The sequence below is a fragment of the Gossypium hirsutum genome, chromosome A05 (assembly GCF_007990345.1).
Source record: "Gossypium hirsutum isolate 1008001.06 chromosome A05, Gossypium_hirsutum_v2.1, whole genome shotgun sequence".
NCBI lineage: Eukaryota > Viridiplantae > Streptophyta > Magnoliopsida > Malvales > Malvaceae > Gossypium > Gossypium hirsutum.
In genome coordinates, this window is record NC_053428.1 from 47169285 (window position 1) to 47187339 (window position 18055).

General features: G+C 39.5%; 1 protein-coding gene and 1 non-coding gene across 2 annotated transcripts; one reads left to right on the forward strand and one right to left on the reverse strand.

Annotated features, from left to right (window-relative positions):
• Positions 1–5114: 5114 nt before the first annotated feature.
• LOC107960514 (uncharacterized) lies at positions 5115–8520 on the forward strand. The gene is made up of 9 exons (XM_041111977.1): positions 5115–5232; positions 5506–5916; positions 6283–6387; positions 6535–6605; positions 6690–6770; positions 7023–7141; positions 7268–7493; positions 7649–7776; positions 8151–8520. Exons 1-9 carry the CDS (start codon positions 5115–5117, stop codon positions 8518–8520), a joined length of 1629 nt encoding a protein of 542 aa, XP_040967911.1.
• Positions 8521–11911: 3391 nt separating this feature from the next.
• Positions 11912–12018, reverse strand: LOC121230075 (small nucleolar RNA R71). Its single transcript, XR_005928027.1, has one exon. It is a non-coding gene; the product is annotated as a small nucleolar RNA R71 (small nucleolar RNA).
• Between the last annotated feature and the right edge of the window lie 6037 nt (positions 12019–18055).

Sequence of the window (18055 nt, forward strand, 5' to 3'; positions counted from 1 at the left end):
TCGGCACATTTTATACCAGTGCGTACCAACTACTCCCTTGAGAGATTGGCTCACTTGTACGTTTCTGAAATTTTGAGACTACACGGGGTGCCCTTGTCAATTATTGTGGATAGGAACCTGAGATTTACCTTGAGGTTTTGAAAAAAGTTACAAGAGGCACTGGGAACAAAGTTGAGTTTCAGCACGGCATTTCACCCGCAAACCGACGGTCAGTCAGAGAGAGTGATTTAGATTTTAGAAGACATGTTAGTGTTGTGTTCTCAAATTTCAAGTTAGTTGGGAAAGGTACTTATCATTGGTTGAATTTGCCTACAATAATAGCTATCAGTCGAGTTTGCAGATGGCGCTTTATGAGGCTTTATATGGGCTAAAGTGTCGAATGGCCTTATTTTGGACCGACCTCAGAGAGAGTCAAATTCATGGGGTCGATCTAGTCAAGGAGACTAAAGAGAAATTTAAAGTGATTCGCGACTGTTTGAAGGCTACCTCGGATAGGTAGAAATCCTATGCAAATTTGAAATGGAAAGAGATCAAATTTCAAGTTGGCTATCGAGTGTTTTTGAAAGTATCCCTGTAGAGAAAATTTCTCAAATTGGTAGAAGAGGCAAGTTGAGTCCTTGTTTCATAAGACCTATGAAGTTATCAAGAGAGTAGGGTCGGTTGCCTATTGATTAGCCTTACCACCAGAATTGGAAAAGATTTATGACGTGTTTCATGTATCCATGCTATGTCGATATAGATCAAACCCTTCGCCTGTGATTGTGCTAACGAAGGTTGAGATTCATCCGGATACGTCCTATGCTGAGGAACCTATTAAGATCCTAGCTTGAGAGCTTAAGCAACTGAGAAATAAGAGCGTCCCCCTTGTGAAAGTATTATGGCAGTGACATGGGGTTTGTAACGCCCCAAATCTTCATTAATTTAAATTGAGTGTTATGTTGTATGTGATTGGCATGCTGTGTTGGTTAAGGGCCCTGGGTAGTGCGAGAAAACCTGGGTTCAAACCTAAGCTTTAGAAAAATTTTGGTTTCTTGTTGAATAAACAATTGGTTTCTACTAATATACTATTAAATTAATAGAAGTGTTGTAAGACATGAAGGGCTTGCTAGTCAGGTGGCAAGTCGCATGTGTGGTGAGCCTTGAGGTCTTGAGTTTGAGCTTTTTATTGCTCTTGCATGGGAGGTGGTAGAGGTTGACTGAAACTCTGATGGTGGAGTGGTTGTGTGGAAGTGAATAGCTGAATTTGTGGAGAGATTAGTGGGATTTGATGAGGGAGTTATCGGTTTGAATGTGGAAGAGGAAAATTAGGAGAGAATCAAAGAAGTGCGAAGGTGAGGTAGTAGTGGTGCCAAATGTGGACTCTCCTAAGCCATTCAGCCATAGGGTGATTGGAGGACTTGGTGCCGAATTCTTTTTTGGGTTTTTGTGCTCTCAATTGCATTATTCCTACCTTTTTCTGCTTTTCTGTTTATTGTTTCTAGGTTTTGCGGTGTGACCTATGAACATTTGCATTTTTGACTTCTTGGGCGGCTCTTCAAGTGTACCTCTTTTCTTTATCCTATATCTTGGTTGAACCTCCCATTTTTCTTATCTTTTTATCGGCCTACAACATCTTTTGGTTCGATTGAGTGTTGGCTTTTCTTTTCTTCTTTTCTGCATTCATGGATCCCCCTCAACTCTCTCTTTTCCCCTTCTTTGGGTTAGCCGAATATCACTTCAACCTATTCAATTTTCATTGTTAGTCGATTGTGCTTTCCTTTTTGAGAGCTGAATCTCTCTGCATTTTGGTAAGGAACTAATCTTTTTTCTCCCTTTTTCGGCATAGGCTACCTTTCTAATACTCTCTTCTATTCACCATTCTGTCAGGGGCGTAACTGTTCTTCGTGGGACTCAATCCTAGAGTTTCCCTTACATGCCGAATACTTCTAAGTAGTGGTAAGTGGTTGATCTTTTGGTTTTAATATTTTCATTCATAGTTTTGGCTAACAAGGTGGTAATGCTATATAGATTTTGTCAAGTTTTGGAAGGCAGTTTTGATCAGGGATTAAAGAGATCAATCGTTTTCTATTCAAGGTAGGCAACCATTCCTATTGTCGAGAATTCGGTACTAAGTGAGGTTGGTAACTTTATTGAGTAAAGGAATAACGCAGGGCTATGTTTGAATCTAGGTTGGTGTTGTGGAGAATTGCTCACTTATCGGAAAAAGGTGTGTAATCACACTACTTCTATCATGAAATGATAAAAGCTAAAAAACTGGTATCATCAATGTCACATGGACGTACGTTCGCTCGTGTGGCCGTCTAAGCCCATAAGAGCGAACACATGATTGTAGAAACCACCACGAGCGATCCCGTGGGCTTGGGATGTCTTAAGCCACTTTGGGCCAAAATGGGTTGTGTGGGCCCTACACGGGCAAACCCCACGGATGTGCGTAGTTTGTTGGGCCGACTATTTAGTTTGCATGACCAAGGCCATTATTTGGGTTTAATGGGCGACACGAGTGTATGGGCCCACATGGGCCTTATTATGAACTTGGGTCCATTTTTGCTGTTAAACTGTTAAGGTTGCACGGGTCACACGAGACGACTGTGGACCTACTGTTGGGTCAGTAAGTACACCTAGACCCTAATTTATGTTATGACTGCTATACCCTATGAGGTAAATGATGAAAATACCCCTATGTAATATGTGAACGTTTGAGCATGCCATTTTTATTATATGTACATTTATATTATGTTGCATTGCATGGGGTGGGACATATGATATTGGAGGAAGTGTACTGAAAGGCTATAAGCCTATTACTGGAAGCACTGCTACAACTACTGTTAGTGCCGCAACTGGTACTAAATTTTAAAGTGTAGGGATGGGTGGGTCAATTTTATCCCTATATAGAGTGTAGGGCTGGACGGAATGGAGTGTAGAGGATAGATGGGTAGGATCTTTGTATACATTTCTGGTACTGTACTGAAATGGGCTAAGGCCCACACTAATACAGTTACTGTATTGGGCTAAGGCCCACACTGATATTGCAACTGAAATGGGCTTAGGCCCAGACTGTTCAACACTGTATGTTTGACTGTTTGATAAATATGGATTACACACTGAGTTTTCATAAACTCACCTTTTCTGCCTATCTGTGCATGTAACCCTTAGGCGAATCGATAATGCGAGGGACTCGGAGATGGCCACACCACTGATTATGTTTTCATTTTGAATTTAGTAAAAGTAGTTTATACGGGTAAATTTTATGTAATAAGGCCATTTTAAAGTTTCATTTAATTGGGGATTTATTTAAATTAACTTATATCTACTAGCAGTAGGACTCGGGTTTTTAAACGGTAAATGGTTTTCAACTGTTATGCCACGTAACTGGTTTCAAAAGCTTCCGCAACGAATAATGTTTAAGGCGTAATAACATTTTTGGTACGAGGCATGTTTTGCTTAATGAACCTGTGATTTAACAAATAAAATAAATAAGATAGCTTTTCATAAAGATCACAAACAAGGTTTTAAAACTGACGAACTTTTCTATTAAATCTACGATTTTCAAAACTCACTTCAATGTAACATCACAAATGCGACCATAACGTGTAGGCCAGGTTTGGGGTGTTACATTTAGTGGTATCAGAGTCAGGTTGCAAAACTCGACTGTGGATTTAGGTTTTTCCTAACGTGAATTTCAAAAGTTATTTTAAATGGTGGAAAATATTTTGAGGTGTTGTTCCGAATGTGTGGTATACTGAGTCTTTGGCACCGATCCTGTAAGTTCTCTAAAACTATCATTTGATTTAACTGAAATATTGATATTTTCATAGATAATAGACTGTACTGAACCTTTATTAGGGTAACCTAAAACTGTAGTGATACCACAATCTGCAAAAACAAACAACTCTAAATTATTGATGCTATTTTTCATAAAATATCCGTTAATAAAAATTGGAACTATAAAATTGATGCATAAAATTGTTCATACAAAAAATACGCAAATTGATTATGAGCGCTAGAAGTACTTGTGGAAGGGGTATTAGAAGTCGCGGCAGAGGCCGTGAAGGTGCTCGGGCTGAGTCTTTGGCATCGGGCTATATGCCTAGCGTGGAGGCAAGAGAGGCACTGGCTTCACCTGTGACTGAAATTGGGTCACACGATTGGGTAGCTGGGGACGATGCACTATCCCAAGCTATGCTGCGAACTTTGGAAAGGGTCACTGGGCCCGATACTAGTACTATGGGCTGTGGGCTGTAGGTCGGTAACGAAATGGCTTAGGTCTAATGGGGATGAGATCTTTAGGGGTATCGCTAGAGTTGCCCCTAATATGGTTGAATATTGGATAGAAGCCATAGAGAGGATCATGGATGACCTCGATTGCACCCCAAAGCAGAAACTAAAAGGTGCAGTATCATTATTGAGAGGTAAAGCCTATCAGTGGTGGCTTACTGTGAAAGAGGGTACTCAGCCCGATCGATTAACTTGTGAGTTTTTCAAGATTGCATTTCAAGGGAAATATGTGGGTGCTAGCTATGTGGATGCCCGCAGAAAGGAGTTTCTAAATCTGACCCAAGGAGATAAATCCGTAGCTGAATATGAGGCAGAAGTTTTTGCGATTGAGACACTATGCGCGAGGCATGGTGGCTACTGAGAATGAGAGCTGTGTTCATTGTGAGAACGGTCTTAGAGATAATCAGTGAGTTCTGATAGCACCGCAGAGGGAGCGGGATTTTGCTATGTTAGTTGAGAAAGCTAAGATCGTTGAGGATGTAAAGCGCGCTGAGCGCTAGAACCGTGAGAAGGATAAGGGAAGGAACAAAAAGGTTTAGGAGCCCTCAGGTTCAGCTATGAGACCTAGGAAAAAGGTAATTTTTGATCGGCTAGTTAGAGTTGGGGCCCCTGTGACCACTTTTGGGTTGCAACCTTATACTGTTTGTGGGAAACGCCATCAGGGCGAGTGCTGGGTGCAGAAGGGGGCATGTTTGAGGTGCAGATCTATGGAGCACCGTATTAGGGATTGTCCACGGAGGCCTGATCAGATGAAAGCTACTGGTTTGGGTACTATTCAGCCGTAAAGAGGTTTTCAGTAGCCACCAAGAGGTTGTGGTCAAGCCAGAGGTGGAAATGGTATGGGTCGTGGTCGTAGAGCACCAGACAGAGGTATCGGTCATACTGAGGTGAGGCAGCCCACATTGGTTTATGCTGTACGTCGCCGAGAGGACAGAGACGCCTTAGATGTTATTACAGGTATGTTCTTTATTCACCATGTACCTTACACTGTATTGATTGATGTTTGACCTACGCACTCTTATATAGCATGCACTGTGTCTGAAACTTTGGGTGTGATGTGTGAAAACACTACAAGTGAGGTTACTGTGTTAAGTCCATTAGGGCAGTTTGTGAGAGTGAACAAATTGTTTAAGGATGTACCCTTAGAGGTTCAAGGAAAGATCTTTTTAGCTAACTTGATGGAACTTCTTTTTGGTGAATTTGGCCTAATATTGGGCATGGACTGACTAGTTAAGCATCAAGAAAATTTGGACTGTGCTACAAAGTGGATGATCTTGAGAATTGAAAAGGGGGATAAGGTAATTGTGGTTGGAGAGCATCGGAATTATCTGCCAAATGTGATTTCTGTTCTTAGGGATGAGAAGTTGGTGCGTAAGGGTTCTGAGGCGTACTTAGCCTATGTTAGTGCTTCAAGTTTTAAGCATTTGGCTGTGGAAGATATTAGAATGGTTAAGGATTTTTCAGATGTCTTTCCCAATGAGTTACCGGGGTTACCTCCTAACCGTGAAGTTGAGTTTGGTATAGAGTTATTTCCTGGTACAGTTCCGATGTCTATTGCCCCATATAGAATGGTACCAAAGGAGCTTGTGGAGCTTAAAGCTCAACTCCAAGAGTTATTGGATCGAGGGTTTATCTGCCCTAGTGTGTCTTCATAGAGAGCAAATGTTTTATTTGTGAAGAAGAAGGATGGAACCATGCGCATGTGCATTGACTATCAACAACTAAACAAGTTGACTATCAAGAATAAGTACCCCCTACTGAGGATTGATGATCTATTCGACTAGTTTCGAGGAGCTTCAGTCTTCTCTAAAATTGATCTCCGATCAGGGTACCATCAGCTAAGGGTCAAGGAGATTGATGTGTACAAGACAACATTTAGGACTTGTTACGGTCATTACGAGTTCTTAGTGATGTCATCTGGACTAACGAATGCACCAGTGGCTTTTATGGATTTGATGAACCGAATGTTCTAGCCCTATCTGGATCGGTTTGTGGTGGTGTATATAGATGAAATTCTGGTGTATTCGAGGACTGGGGAAGAACATGATGCACATCTTCAGGTTGTTCTGCAGTTTTTGAGGGAGAAGCAATTGTATGCTAAATTCAGCAAGTGTGAATTTTGGCTTTGAAATGTAACTTTTCTGGGTCGTGTGGTATCTGCTGAGGGGATTAGGGTTAATCCTCAAAAAATTGAAGCAGTTTTTGAATGGAAGCAACCTAATTCAGTATCTGAGATTTAGAGTTTTCTAGGATTGGCAGGGTATTATAGACGATTTATGGAAGGGTTTTCGTTGATTGTTACACCTCTGACTAGATTATTGCGAAGAGAGGTACCGTTTAACTGGATTGATAAGTAGCAAGAAAGTTTTGAGAAGCTTAAAAAAGTTTTGACTGAGGCCCCTGTCCTGATACAGCAAGAATCTGGGAAGGGATTCATTGTCTACAACGATGCATCGCATGTTGGCTTGGGATACGTATTGATGCAAGAGGGTAAGGTAGTGGTATATGCGTCTCGTCAGCTTAAAATGCATGAAGCGAATTACTCAACGCATGACTTGGAGTTGGCTACGGTTGTATTCGCACTGAAAATTTAAAGGCATTACCTGTATAGTGAGAAGTGTATCATTTACACGGATCACAAGAGCCTCAAGTATCTCCTCATTCAGAAGGAGTTAAATCTTAGGCAGTGTAGATGGATAGAGTTACGTAAGGATTATGACTGTTCGATTGAATACCATCCTGGCAAGGCTAATGTGGTAGCTGATGCACTGAGCTGTAGGGCTGTTACTGATTTGAGGGCGATGTTTGCTCGTCTTAATTTGTTCGATAATGGCAGTTTACTGGCTGAACTTCAAGTTAAACCTAGGTGGATTGAGCAGATTAAAGATAAGCAGTTGGAGGATGAGTCACTGGGTTCTCGTTTTCGACAAATAAAGAATGGGGAGACTTCAGATTTTGGGTTGAATAGTAAAGGGGTACTTTGTTTTCGTAGGAGAGTTTGTCCAACGAAGGACACTGATTTGAGACAGTCTATACTGCAAGAGGAGCATAGTAGTCCTTACGCTATGCATCTTGGTAGGAATAAGATGTATCGAGACCTTTGGGAATTCTATTGGTGGCCAGGACTTAAGCGGGAAGTTATTGATTTTGTAAGTAAGTGCCTGATTTGCCAACAGGTTAAGCTGGAGCATCAGTTGTCTTCAGGATTGCTTCAACCAGTTAAGATTCCACTTTGGAAGTGGGAGAGGATAACTATGGACTTTGTTAGTGGGCTGCCCCTAACGCCTTCTAAGAAAGATTCAGTATGAATCATCGTGGACCGATTGACCAAGTCTGCTCACTTCATACCTATTCGTACAATTATTCACTGCAGAAGCTGGCTAAGCTGTATGTGTCTGAAATTGTAAGACTACATGGGGAACCAATTTCCATCATATCCGATAGAGATCCTCGTTCCACGTCTCAATTTTGGAAAAAGTTACATGAAGCATTGGCTACAAGGTTGGACTTCAATACTGCGTTTCATCCTTAGTTAGACGGTCAGTCAGAGAGGGTGATTTAGATACTGGAGGACATGTTAAAGAGTTGTGTGATTGACATCTGGGGCAGTTGGGAGGATTATTTACCGTTAGTAGAGTTTGCATACAACAATAGCTACCAGTCTAGCATACAGATGGCACCCTACGAGGCATTATAAGGTCGTAGATGTCATACTCCTTCTTGTTGGATTGAGTTGGGTGAGTGGCGTGTTTTGGGCCCTGAGTTGATTTTTGATACCGAAGATAAGGTCAGGTTGACTCGGGGTCAACTAAAGGTAGCTTCGAATAGACAGAAGTCTTATGCAGATCTAAAGCGTAAGGAGATTGAGTATTCAGTGAGGAATTGGTGTTCCTTAAGGTCTCACCTTGGAAAAAGGTGTTGAGGTTTGGTCGAAAGGGCAAGCTGAACCCTAGATTCATTGGGCCTTATCGTATATTGAAGTGCGTGGGACTGGTTTCCTACCAACTTGAGTTACCTCTAGAGTTTGACCGGATTAATGATGTGTTTCACGTCTCTATATTGAGGCAATATCACTCTGATCCTTCACACATCGTTTCGACTGAGGGGGTTGAAGTTAGACCAGATCTGACTTTTGAAGAAGAGCCAGTTCAGATTATAGACCGTGATGTGAAAGTTCTAAAGAGGAAGTCGGTTCCACTGGTTAAGGTGCTTTGGTGTAATCACAGTTCTGAGGAAGCCACATAGGAATACGAGGAGGCGATGCGACAACAAAAACCTCATCTGTTTTAATCAGGTAAATTTTGACTTTGAAATTTTATTCTAGGGGGTAGAGTTGTAACGCCCCAAATCTTCAATAAATTAAATTGCATGTTATGTTATATGTGATTGGCATGTTGTGTTGGTTAAGGGCCCTAGGTAGTGCGAGAAGACCTAGGTTCAAACCTAGGCTTTAGAAAAATTTTGGTTTCTTATTGAATAAACCCTTGGTTTCTACTAATAAACTCTTAAATTAATGGGAGTGTTGTACAACATGAAGGGCTTGCTAGTCAGGTGGAAAGTGGCGTGTGTGGTGAGCCTTGAGGTCTTGAGTTCGAGCTACTCGATGAGCAAAGGGGTAATATTTTGCTGCTCTTGCGTGGGAGGTGGTTGAGGTTGACCGAAACTCTGATGGTGGAATGGTTGTGTGGGAGTGAATAGCTAAATTTGAGGAGAGATTAGGGGGATTTGACGAGGGAGTTATCGGTTTGAATGTGGAAAAGGGAAATTAGGAGAGAATCAAGGAAGTGGGAAACTGAGGTATTAGTGGTGCTGAATATGGACTCTTCTAGGCCATTCGGTCATAGGATGATTGGGGGGCTTGGTGCCAAATTCTCTTTTGGGTTTTTTGTGCTCTCGATTGCGTTAGTGCTACCCTTTTCTTCTTTTCTTTTTCTTGTTTCTTGGTTTTGCAGTGTGACCTTTGAACATTTGCGTTTCTGACTGTTTGGGCGGCTCTTCAAGTGTTTATCCCATATCCTAGTCGAACCTCCCTTTTTTTCTTATCTTTCTGTCGGCCTACAACATCTTTTGGTTCGATCAAGTGTTGGCTTTTCTTTTCTTCTCTTCTGCATTCACGGATCCCCCTGAACTCTCTCTTTTCCCCTTCTTTGGGTTGGCCGAATATCACTTCTCCTCTCCCTCTCAACCTATTTAGTTTTCATTGTTAGCCAGTTGTGCTTTCCTTTTTGAGAGCCGAATCTCTCTACATTTGGGTAAGGAACTGATCCTCTTTCTCCCTTTGTCGGCATAGGCTACCTTTCTAATACTATCTTCTATCCACCATTCTGTCAGGGGCGTAACTGTTCTTCGTGGGACTCAATCCTGGAGTGTGCCTTACATGCCGAATACTTCTAAGTAGTGGTAAGTGGTTGATCTTTTGGTCTTAATCTTTTCATTCACAATTTTGGCTAACAAGGTGGTAATGATATATAGATTTTGTAAACTTTTGGAAGGCAGTTTTGATCCGGGATTAAAGAGCGCAGTCGTTTTTTGTTCAAGGTAGGCAACCATTACCAATGTCAAGAATTCGGTACTATGTGAAGTTGGCAACTTTATTGAGTAAAGGACTAACACGGGGTTATGTTTGAATCTAGGTTGGCGTTACTGATAAACCGTAATTTACACATATTTTTACCCCAATTTTAATGCATTTTATGGATTATTTCCTATTAGAATTAGTGAATTCAATGCTCCTAATGCTTTAATTTCATGTTTTATACTTAGGAGAGCATAGAAGAGTGAAAGGAACGAGAAACGGGCCAAAAATAGAGAAAATGGGCCAAAGTACGAAATCAACACGGCCTAGACCTCCTCACATGGGCAGACCACACGGCCGTGTCAATTTGGGAAGCTCGAGCACGGCCTGAAGTAATTGCACACGGGCGTGTCCCTGCCGAGCCTAAGTTGAGTCCAATTTGGAAAAGGATAATTTCGAGGGCTCTTAGGCATTCCAAAGCCTATAAATACACCCTAGAGGAGGAACAAAGAGGACACACATAATAGGGAGTAAGGAATTACTCCAAGGAAGGCAATTGATCCATCTCAGAAGCCGGGTTCATCGTCAAGACTGAAGATCTCTCCTCAATTTCCCTTTCAAGAGTTTTGGGTTTTCTTTATGTTTTGTATTCTTTATTATTCTGAGATGTTTTCTTATTTAGTTATGAACTAAATCCCCTAAATACCTAAGGGGAATGAAACCTAAGATGAATCTTGTTATTATTTTCTGAATCGTATGATAAATATTTAACTTGTTCTTAATTATGTGTTCTTAATTCTTGTTTTAATATCCCAGGATACTGATTCAAGACATGCTCTTATTCAGAAGAGGAATAGACCCTGTCTAAGAGTACATTTGTCATAATTAAGCGGAGTTGATTGCGCGCCTAGACATATGGTGACAAGATTTTGTCAGATTAGGGTGAAACCTAATAAGGGGATCCATAGATCGAGTTAATGTAACCCTAGAGTGTTAATTAGAGAAAAGTCTCGATTATTCAATCTAGGGATTAGATGTTATTAGTCTTGAATAGGTATAATAACATAACTTAGGGATCTCTACGGAATAAGTTGAATGAATAAATCGTCCGATTCAGAGCCAGAATAACAAGTAAAGTCTAGGTGGATTTTTCCTAAAAGCAATTCCCCAATTCTTTTCTCTGTGCGTTCTTAGTTTAGATAATTAGTTAGTTAAAACAAAAACCTCTTTATTCTTAGGCTAGATAATAAAAAGACAGTCATTACTAGTACTTTTAGTTCCTTTGGGTTCGACAATCCGGTCTTGCTAAAACTATACTACTATTTGATAGGTACACTTGCCTACATCTCAATAATAGTTAGTTCAAGAATGAGTAATTATAAATATTTAAAACCTATCACAAAATCACGCGATCAAGTTTTTGGCGCCGTTGCCGGTGAGCTAAGATATTAGAAACGCTCAATTTTTATTACTTTAGCCATTTATTTTTCTTGCAATTTAATTTAATTTTATTATTACTTCTGTCTCTTGGCAGGTTTTTATAGTTTATGACTAGAAAAAACCCGTCAAGGCCACTACATTTTGACGAAGAAATTGATCGTATAGTTCGCAGAAACCAAAGAGAAATAAGACGAAGCTTAAGATACACGAAGAACGAGCAAGAAAATGATACTCAACCCCCAACCAAAGAGATGGCTGAAAACCAAGGTAATCAGCTACCTCCTGCAATTGCGGTTAATCAAAATCCTGCTCCACGCACTATGTATGATTATGCTAAACATTCTTTAACAAGAACTGAATCTAGCATAGTTAGACATGCTGTAGCTGCAAATGCTTTTGAATTAAAACCTAACACTATTCGGGTGATACAACAATTTGTTCAGTTTGATGGTTTGCAGGATGAAGATCCTAACGTTCACTTAGCAAACTTCCTGGAATTTTGTGATACATTTAAAATCAATGGCGTTTCTGATGATGCCATTTGTCTTTGGTTATTCCCTTTTTCATTCAGGAACAAAGCTAAACAGTGGTTGAACTCATTACCACGAGGGTCAATTACTACTTGGGAAACAAATGACCAAAAAATTTTTACTAAAATATTTTCTACCGGCTAAAACGGTTAAATTACGTAATGATATCTCTTCTTTTGTGCAGATGGATTTAGAAACACTCTACGATGCATGGGAGAGATACAAGGACCTTTTGAGAAGGTGCCCCTACCATGGGTTATCGCTTTGGCTCCAAGTTCAAACATTCCACAATGGTCTGGATCATTCGACTCGGCAAATGGTTGATGCATCTGCTGGCGGAACCATCAATAATAAAACACCTGAAGATGCCTATGAGTTTATTGAGGAGATGTCACTAAATAACTATCAGTGGCAATTCATGAGGACAAAGCCAATGAAAACAGTCGGCATTTATAACATCGATTCGGTCACCATGATCTCTAATCAGGTAGACCTCTTAAATAAAAAGATTGATGGTTTTCTTAATTCTACACAGGTTCACCCAGTAATGCAGTACGAAGCAAGCGGTGGTGGAACAAACCATTCGGAATATCAACCTTATGGCCATAATATGGATAACGAGCAATTAAACTACATGGGTAATAATCCTCGACCTCAAAACAATCCATTTAGTAACACTTACAATGCAGGTTGGACGAACCATCCCAATTTATATCAGTGTCAGAAACTCATTTCCAGAACACCGAGACAGCACTTAAGAATCAACAAGCATCAATCCAAGGGCTCAAAACTCAGATAAGCTAGCTATCCAAACTGATCTCGGAAAGACCACTAGGAAGTATACTTAGTAACACCAAATCAAGAGAGCATGTCAAAGTAGTTACACTAAGGAGTGGGAAAGTGTTAGCGGAATCTGAAAAGAAGTTAGCACAAAAAGCTGTGGAAATCGAAAGGAGTGAAGAAAAACCCGAAAATAGTGACAAATCAATGCCGGAGGAATATAAACCACCAGTTCCATATCTAGCAAAATTGAAAAAAGATCACATTGATGCACAATTCGGTAAGTTTCTTAAACTTTTTAAGCAATTACATATCAACTTACCTTTTGTTGAAGCCATCTCGTAGATGCCTACCTACGTAAAATTTTTGAAAGGGCTTCTAAGAAATAAAAGGAAGTTCGAGGACTTATCTACAGTAGAACTCAACGAGGAGTGCTCAGCCATACTCCAAAACAAGTTGCCAACCAAACTGAAAGATCTAGGAAGTTTTACTATCCCTCGCTTAATTGGTAGTCTGAATGTTGAAAAAGCACTAGCTGATTTAGGCGCTAGCATTAATTTGATGCCATATAAAATGTTCAAACAACGTTGTTTTGGGAACCTAAACCTACTAGGATGAGTATTCAATTAGCCGATAGATCTGTTAAATATCCTTGGGGTATTATAGAAGAAGTACTTGTAAAAGTAGATAAATTTATATTCCCTGTTGATTTTGTTGTGCTTGACATGGATGAAGATGTGGAAGTACCCTTAATTTTAGGGCACCCATTTCTAGCCACTGCTAAAGCTGTAATCGACGTGGGTGACGGTAAATTGGTACTTAGAGTAGGTGACGAGGAGATTATCTTTAAAATTTATGATGCAATGAGATTCTCTAGTGAACAGGATGATTCATGTTATTTTATTGTCTCTATTGATCATATTACTCAAGACTCTTTTCAGGAAATTGTACAATAGGAGACGATGGAACTGCATCCAACTCAAGGCGAGGGGACAGGTGAGGAACCTAATGACCATTTGTCAAGACAAGTAGAATATGAGGGCATTAAGATAAACGATGAACTTAAGCAAAAACCCTCTATTGAGGAGCCTCCCAAACTGGAACTTAAACAATTACCAAACCACTTAGAATACGCATTCCTTGGAAATAATGCTACATTACCAGTTATTATTGCTTTTAACTTGCAACCTAAGGAGAAAGAGGAATTAATCCAAGTATTAAAAGAACACAAAAAGGCCATAGCTTGGAAAATTTCTGACATTAAAGGAATCAACCATTCTTTTTGCAGCCACAAAATTTTGATGGAAGATGAATACAAACCGTGTGTACAAGCTCAAAGACATCTGAACCCCAACATGAAGGAAGTTGTAAAAGCCGAGGTAATTAAACTTCTAGATGTTGGAATTATTTATCCAATTTCTAACAGTTCTTGGGTACGTCCAGTGTAGGTTGTCCCCAAGAAAGGAGGCATGACGGTTGTGACCAACGAGAAGAATGAATTAATCCCAACAAGAACAGTCACAGGATGGAGAGTTTGCATTGACTATAGGAAACTGAATGATGCAACAAGAAAAGATCACTTCCCCTTGCCATTCATTGACCAAATGTTGGAAAGATTATCCGGACAAATGTATTACTGCTTTCTAGACGGACTCTCTAGTTACTTCCAAATCCCAATAGCTCCTGAAGATCAAGAAAAGACGACATTCACATGCCCATATGGTACGGTTGCTTATTGTAGAATGCCTTTTGGTTTATGTAATGCTCCTGCCACTTTTCAGTGTTGTATGATGGCCATATTTGACGAACTCATGGAAGATATCATGGAAGTATTTATGGATGATTTTTCGGTTTTCGTAACTCTTTCCATCTCTGCCTAAAAAATTTAAAATGAGTCTTAATAAGATGTGAGGAAACAAACCTTGTGCTTAACTGAGAGAAATGTCACTTCATGGTTCAAGAAGGTATTGTATTAGGGCATAAAATTTCTAGTAAAGGGATTGAGGTGGATAAATCTAAAATAGAAATAATCAAAAAATTACCACCTCCTAGTTCGGTTAAGGCTACTAAAAGCTTTTTAGGACATACTAGTTTTTATAGAAGATTTATTAAGGATTTTTCTAAAATAGCTAAGCCTTTGACTAAATTGCTAGAAAAAGATATACCTTTTAACTTCGATCAGGAATGTTTAGAAGCATTTAATAATTTAAAGGATAAATTAATTAATGCTCCAATCATAATTGCACCTGATTGGAACTTGCCATTTGAACTAATGTGTGATGTGAGTGACTTTGTAGTAGGTGCAATATTGGGACAGCGAAGAGACAAGCATTTTCAACCTATCTATTACGCCAGTAAAACCTTAACGACCGCACAAGAAAATTATACTACTACAGAAAAAGAGTTGCTACCTGTGGTTTTTGCATTTGATAAATTTCGATCATGTCTCATATTGTCTAAAGTTGGTGTTTACACTGACCATTCCGCCCTTCTCTATGTTTTAACTAAAACTGATGCAAAACCTCGACTCATTTGATGGATTCTCCTATTGCAGGAATTCGACTCGAAGATTCAGGATAAGAAAGGAGCTGAAAATCTCGCAGTTGATCATCTTTCCAAGATCGAGAAATCCAATACCAAAGAACTAGATGACATTGAAATAAATGATTCATTCCCTGAAGAACAATTTTTCATTATATCTAACTCTGAGGTACCTTGGTTTGCAGACATCGCGAATTTTTTAGCTGCTAACATTATCCCAAAAGGGTTAACACACCAGCAAAAGAAGTGATTCTTTAATGATGTGAAATAAAACTTTTGAGACGACCCATTTCTGTTTTGCAGATGTGCAGATCAAGTCATTAGAAGATGCGTTGCAAGATCAGAAACATCAAAAATATTGGAACACTGCCACTCAGGGCCAACCGAAGGACACTATAGTGGAACTAATACCACACACAAAATACTTGAATCAGGTTTTTATTGGCCTTCGTTATTCAAAGATGCTATTAGGTATGTTACTTCATGTGAAAAATGCCAACAGACAAGTAAGATATCTAAACGTGATGAAATGCCTCAAAACTATATGCTTTCATGTGAAATATTTGACGTTTGGGGTATCGATTTCATAGGCCCATTCCCCAGTTCATATAGGAATAAATACATCTTAGTAGAAGTTGACTACATGTATAAATGGGTAGAAGCCCAAGCTCTACCTACTAATGATGCTAGCGTGGTAGTACGTTTGCTTAAAAAACTCTTCTCGAGATTCGGAACACCTAGAGAAATTATCAGTGACAGGGGCACTCATTTTTATAATACCTAATTTGAAAAAACCCTTAAGAAATACGGAGTTCATCATAGAACAGCCACCCCATACCATCCTCAAACTAATGGACAAGTTGAAGTAGCAATCTGAAAAATCAAACGGATCCCTGAAAAAACAATAGAATCAAATAGAAAAGACTGGGCAACGAAAGTAGACGATGCCTTATGGGCTTACAGAACAGCTTTTAAGACTCCTATCAGGACATCACCTTATAGACTTGTTTATGGAAAAATTTATCATATACCATTCAAACTAGAGCATAAAGCTTTTTGGGCTATTAAATTTCTAAACCTTTATCTCGAACTTGCAGGAAAAAATAGGTTGATGTAGCTGAACGAGCTTGATGAATGGCGAGCCAATGCACACGAAAATTCAAGCCTATACAAGGAAGCAACAAAGCGGCGCCATGACGTTCGTTTAAAGCAACGAAAACAATTTGAAGTTGGAGATCTCGTCTTACTATACAACTCAAGACTCAAATTGTTTCCCTGGAAAATAAAATCACGATGGTTAGGACCCTTCGTAATTCAATCTATTCTTTCATATGGCACAATAGAGGTAAGTCACCCATCATACGGTACTTTCAAAGTAAATGGACACCGTCTCAAACTTTATAATGGTAAGAATTTTAAAGTCGATGGAGAGGAGCTACGACTTCACAAACCGCCCTGAATAAACCAACAAGGTAACAGTCCAGCTTAGACTATAAACAAGCGCTTCTCGGGAGGCAACCCGAATACTAACAATTTTAAATTATTTACATTTCAAGTTTTAAACATTTAGGTCACTAACAGAGTACTTAAAGCACAGGTTCCCAACTCCACACGGCCTAGCACACGGATAGAAACATGGCCGTGTGATATGGCCATGCAGAAACAGGGTAGAAGGTTTCCCCAAACACGGGTTACGATAAAACGCCACAGCCGTGCGACATGGCCGTGGTCGAATCTGCCAAATAAACATGGGCGTGTGACACGCCTGTGTCTAGCACCCGTGGACAACACTGTTAGAATGACACGGGCGTGCAAAAACCTACACGACCATGGGAGAAGCGAACCACACCAGACACGGTCGTGTGACATGATCATGTAGCCACACGACCTATACACATGGGCGTGCGAGAAAGTGTGTGACGATGTGACAGCCCTAAAATGACCCTAGTCGAAAAGCGGTTTCGGGACCGCTAAACCGAGTCACCAAATTATTTGAATGTGATATTTATTGTCTAAAATATGTGATTGTGAAGGTGTGAAAGTTTTAGGCTTCGATTTAGTAAATTGCATGTGAATTTAGTCAAAAGGACTTATGGGTGACATTTTTGAAATGTGATAGGCTAATCTACAAGGACCTAATAGTGCATGTAATCAAAAGGGAGGACTTGCATGTCAATTTTCCCCCCTAATATGTAGTGGCCGGCCATGAGCATGGGTGGACAAGATGTTATGGCTAAAAACATGTCATAGACATGTTGTGTTGGTGCATCATGGGAGGAAACAATAAAATAAAGTTAGTAATAAAATAAATGGAGTTGCATGTCAAATATCCATTTTCTAAGGTTAGTGGCCGGCCATGCTTTGAATGGAATTATTGTTTTGTTTTTTGTATTTTAATTGTAAAATAAAGCTTAGTGGAATGTTATTATAATGGTGAATTAAATAATAAAAGAATTTGGTGAAAAGAACAAGGTAGCTCTTTTGTGTTCTTTTTAGCCAAAAATCAAATAAGAGAGGGGAGAAAAGTCTAAAACCATTCGGCACTTTGATATTCTTCAGGAGGTGAGTTTCTTGATTAAAATTTGATGGAAATTTGATGTTTTTGGGATGGATGTTAAGCTAGTTAGGCAACCAAAGGTTCAATATTTTTTTGTTATGTGGTTATATATGCATTTCGGCCATGGTCTTTGCTTGAATTTGAGATTTGTAATGTGATTTTCCTAAATTGTCTATGAATTTTGGTTGTTGATTTCATGGTAATGGTATATTGAATCCATGATTTGAATCCATGAAAATTTAGTAAGGTTGCATTTGGAAACTTGCTTGGAATTATGAAATGATGTCCAAAATTTGTAATTCATGCTTAAATATTGAAATAGAGCTTACAATTAATAGAACCATGTAATAATTGAGGATTTTATGTGTTAAATTTTGGATGTTGGAGTTTTAGCTTTGAAATAGTTGTTAGATGAGT

Coding starts and splice junctions, on each gene's coding strand:
- LOC107960514 (XM_041111977.1), top strand. CDS start 5,115: ATGGGTCGTGGTCGTAGAGCACCAGACAGAGGTATCGGTCATACTGAG. Junction 5,233..5,505: donor CGCCTTAGATGTTATTACAG/GTATGTTCTTTA, acceptor TGGACTGACTAG/TTAAGCATCAAGAAAATTTG. Junction 7,777..8,150: donor CATGAAGCATTGGCTACAAG/GTTGGACTTCAA, acceptor TTGAGTATTCAG/TGAGGAATTGGTGTTCCTTA.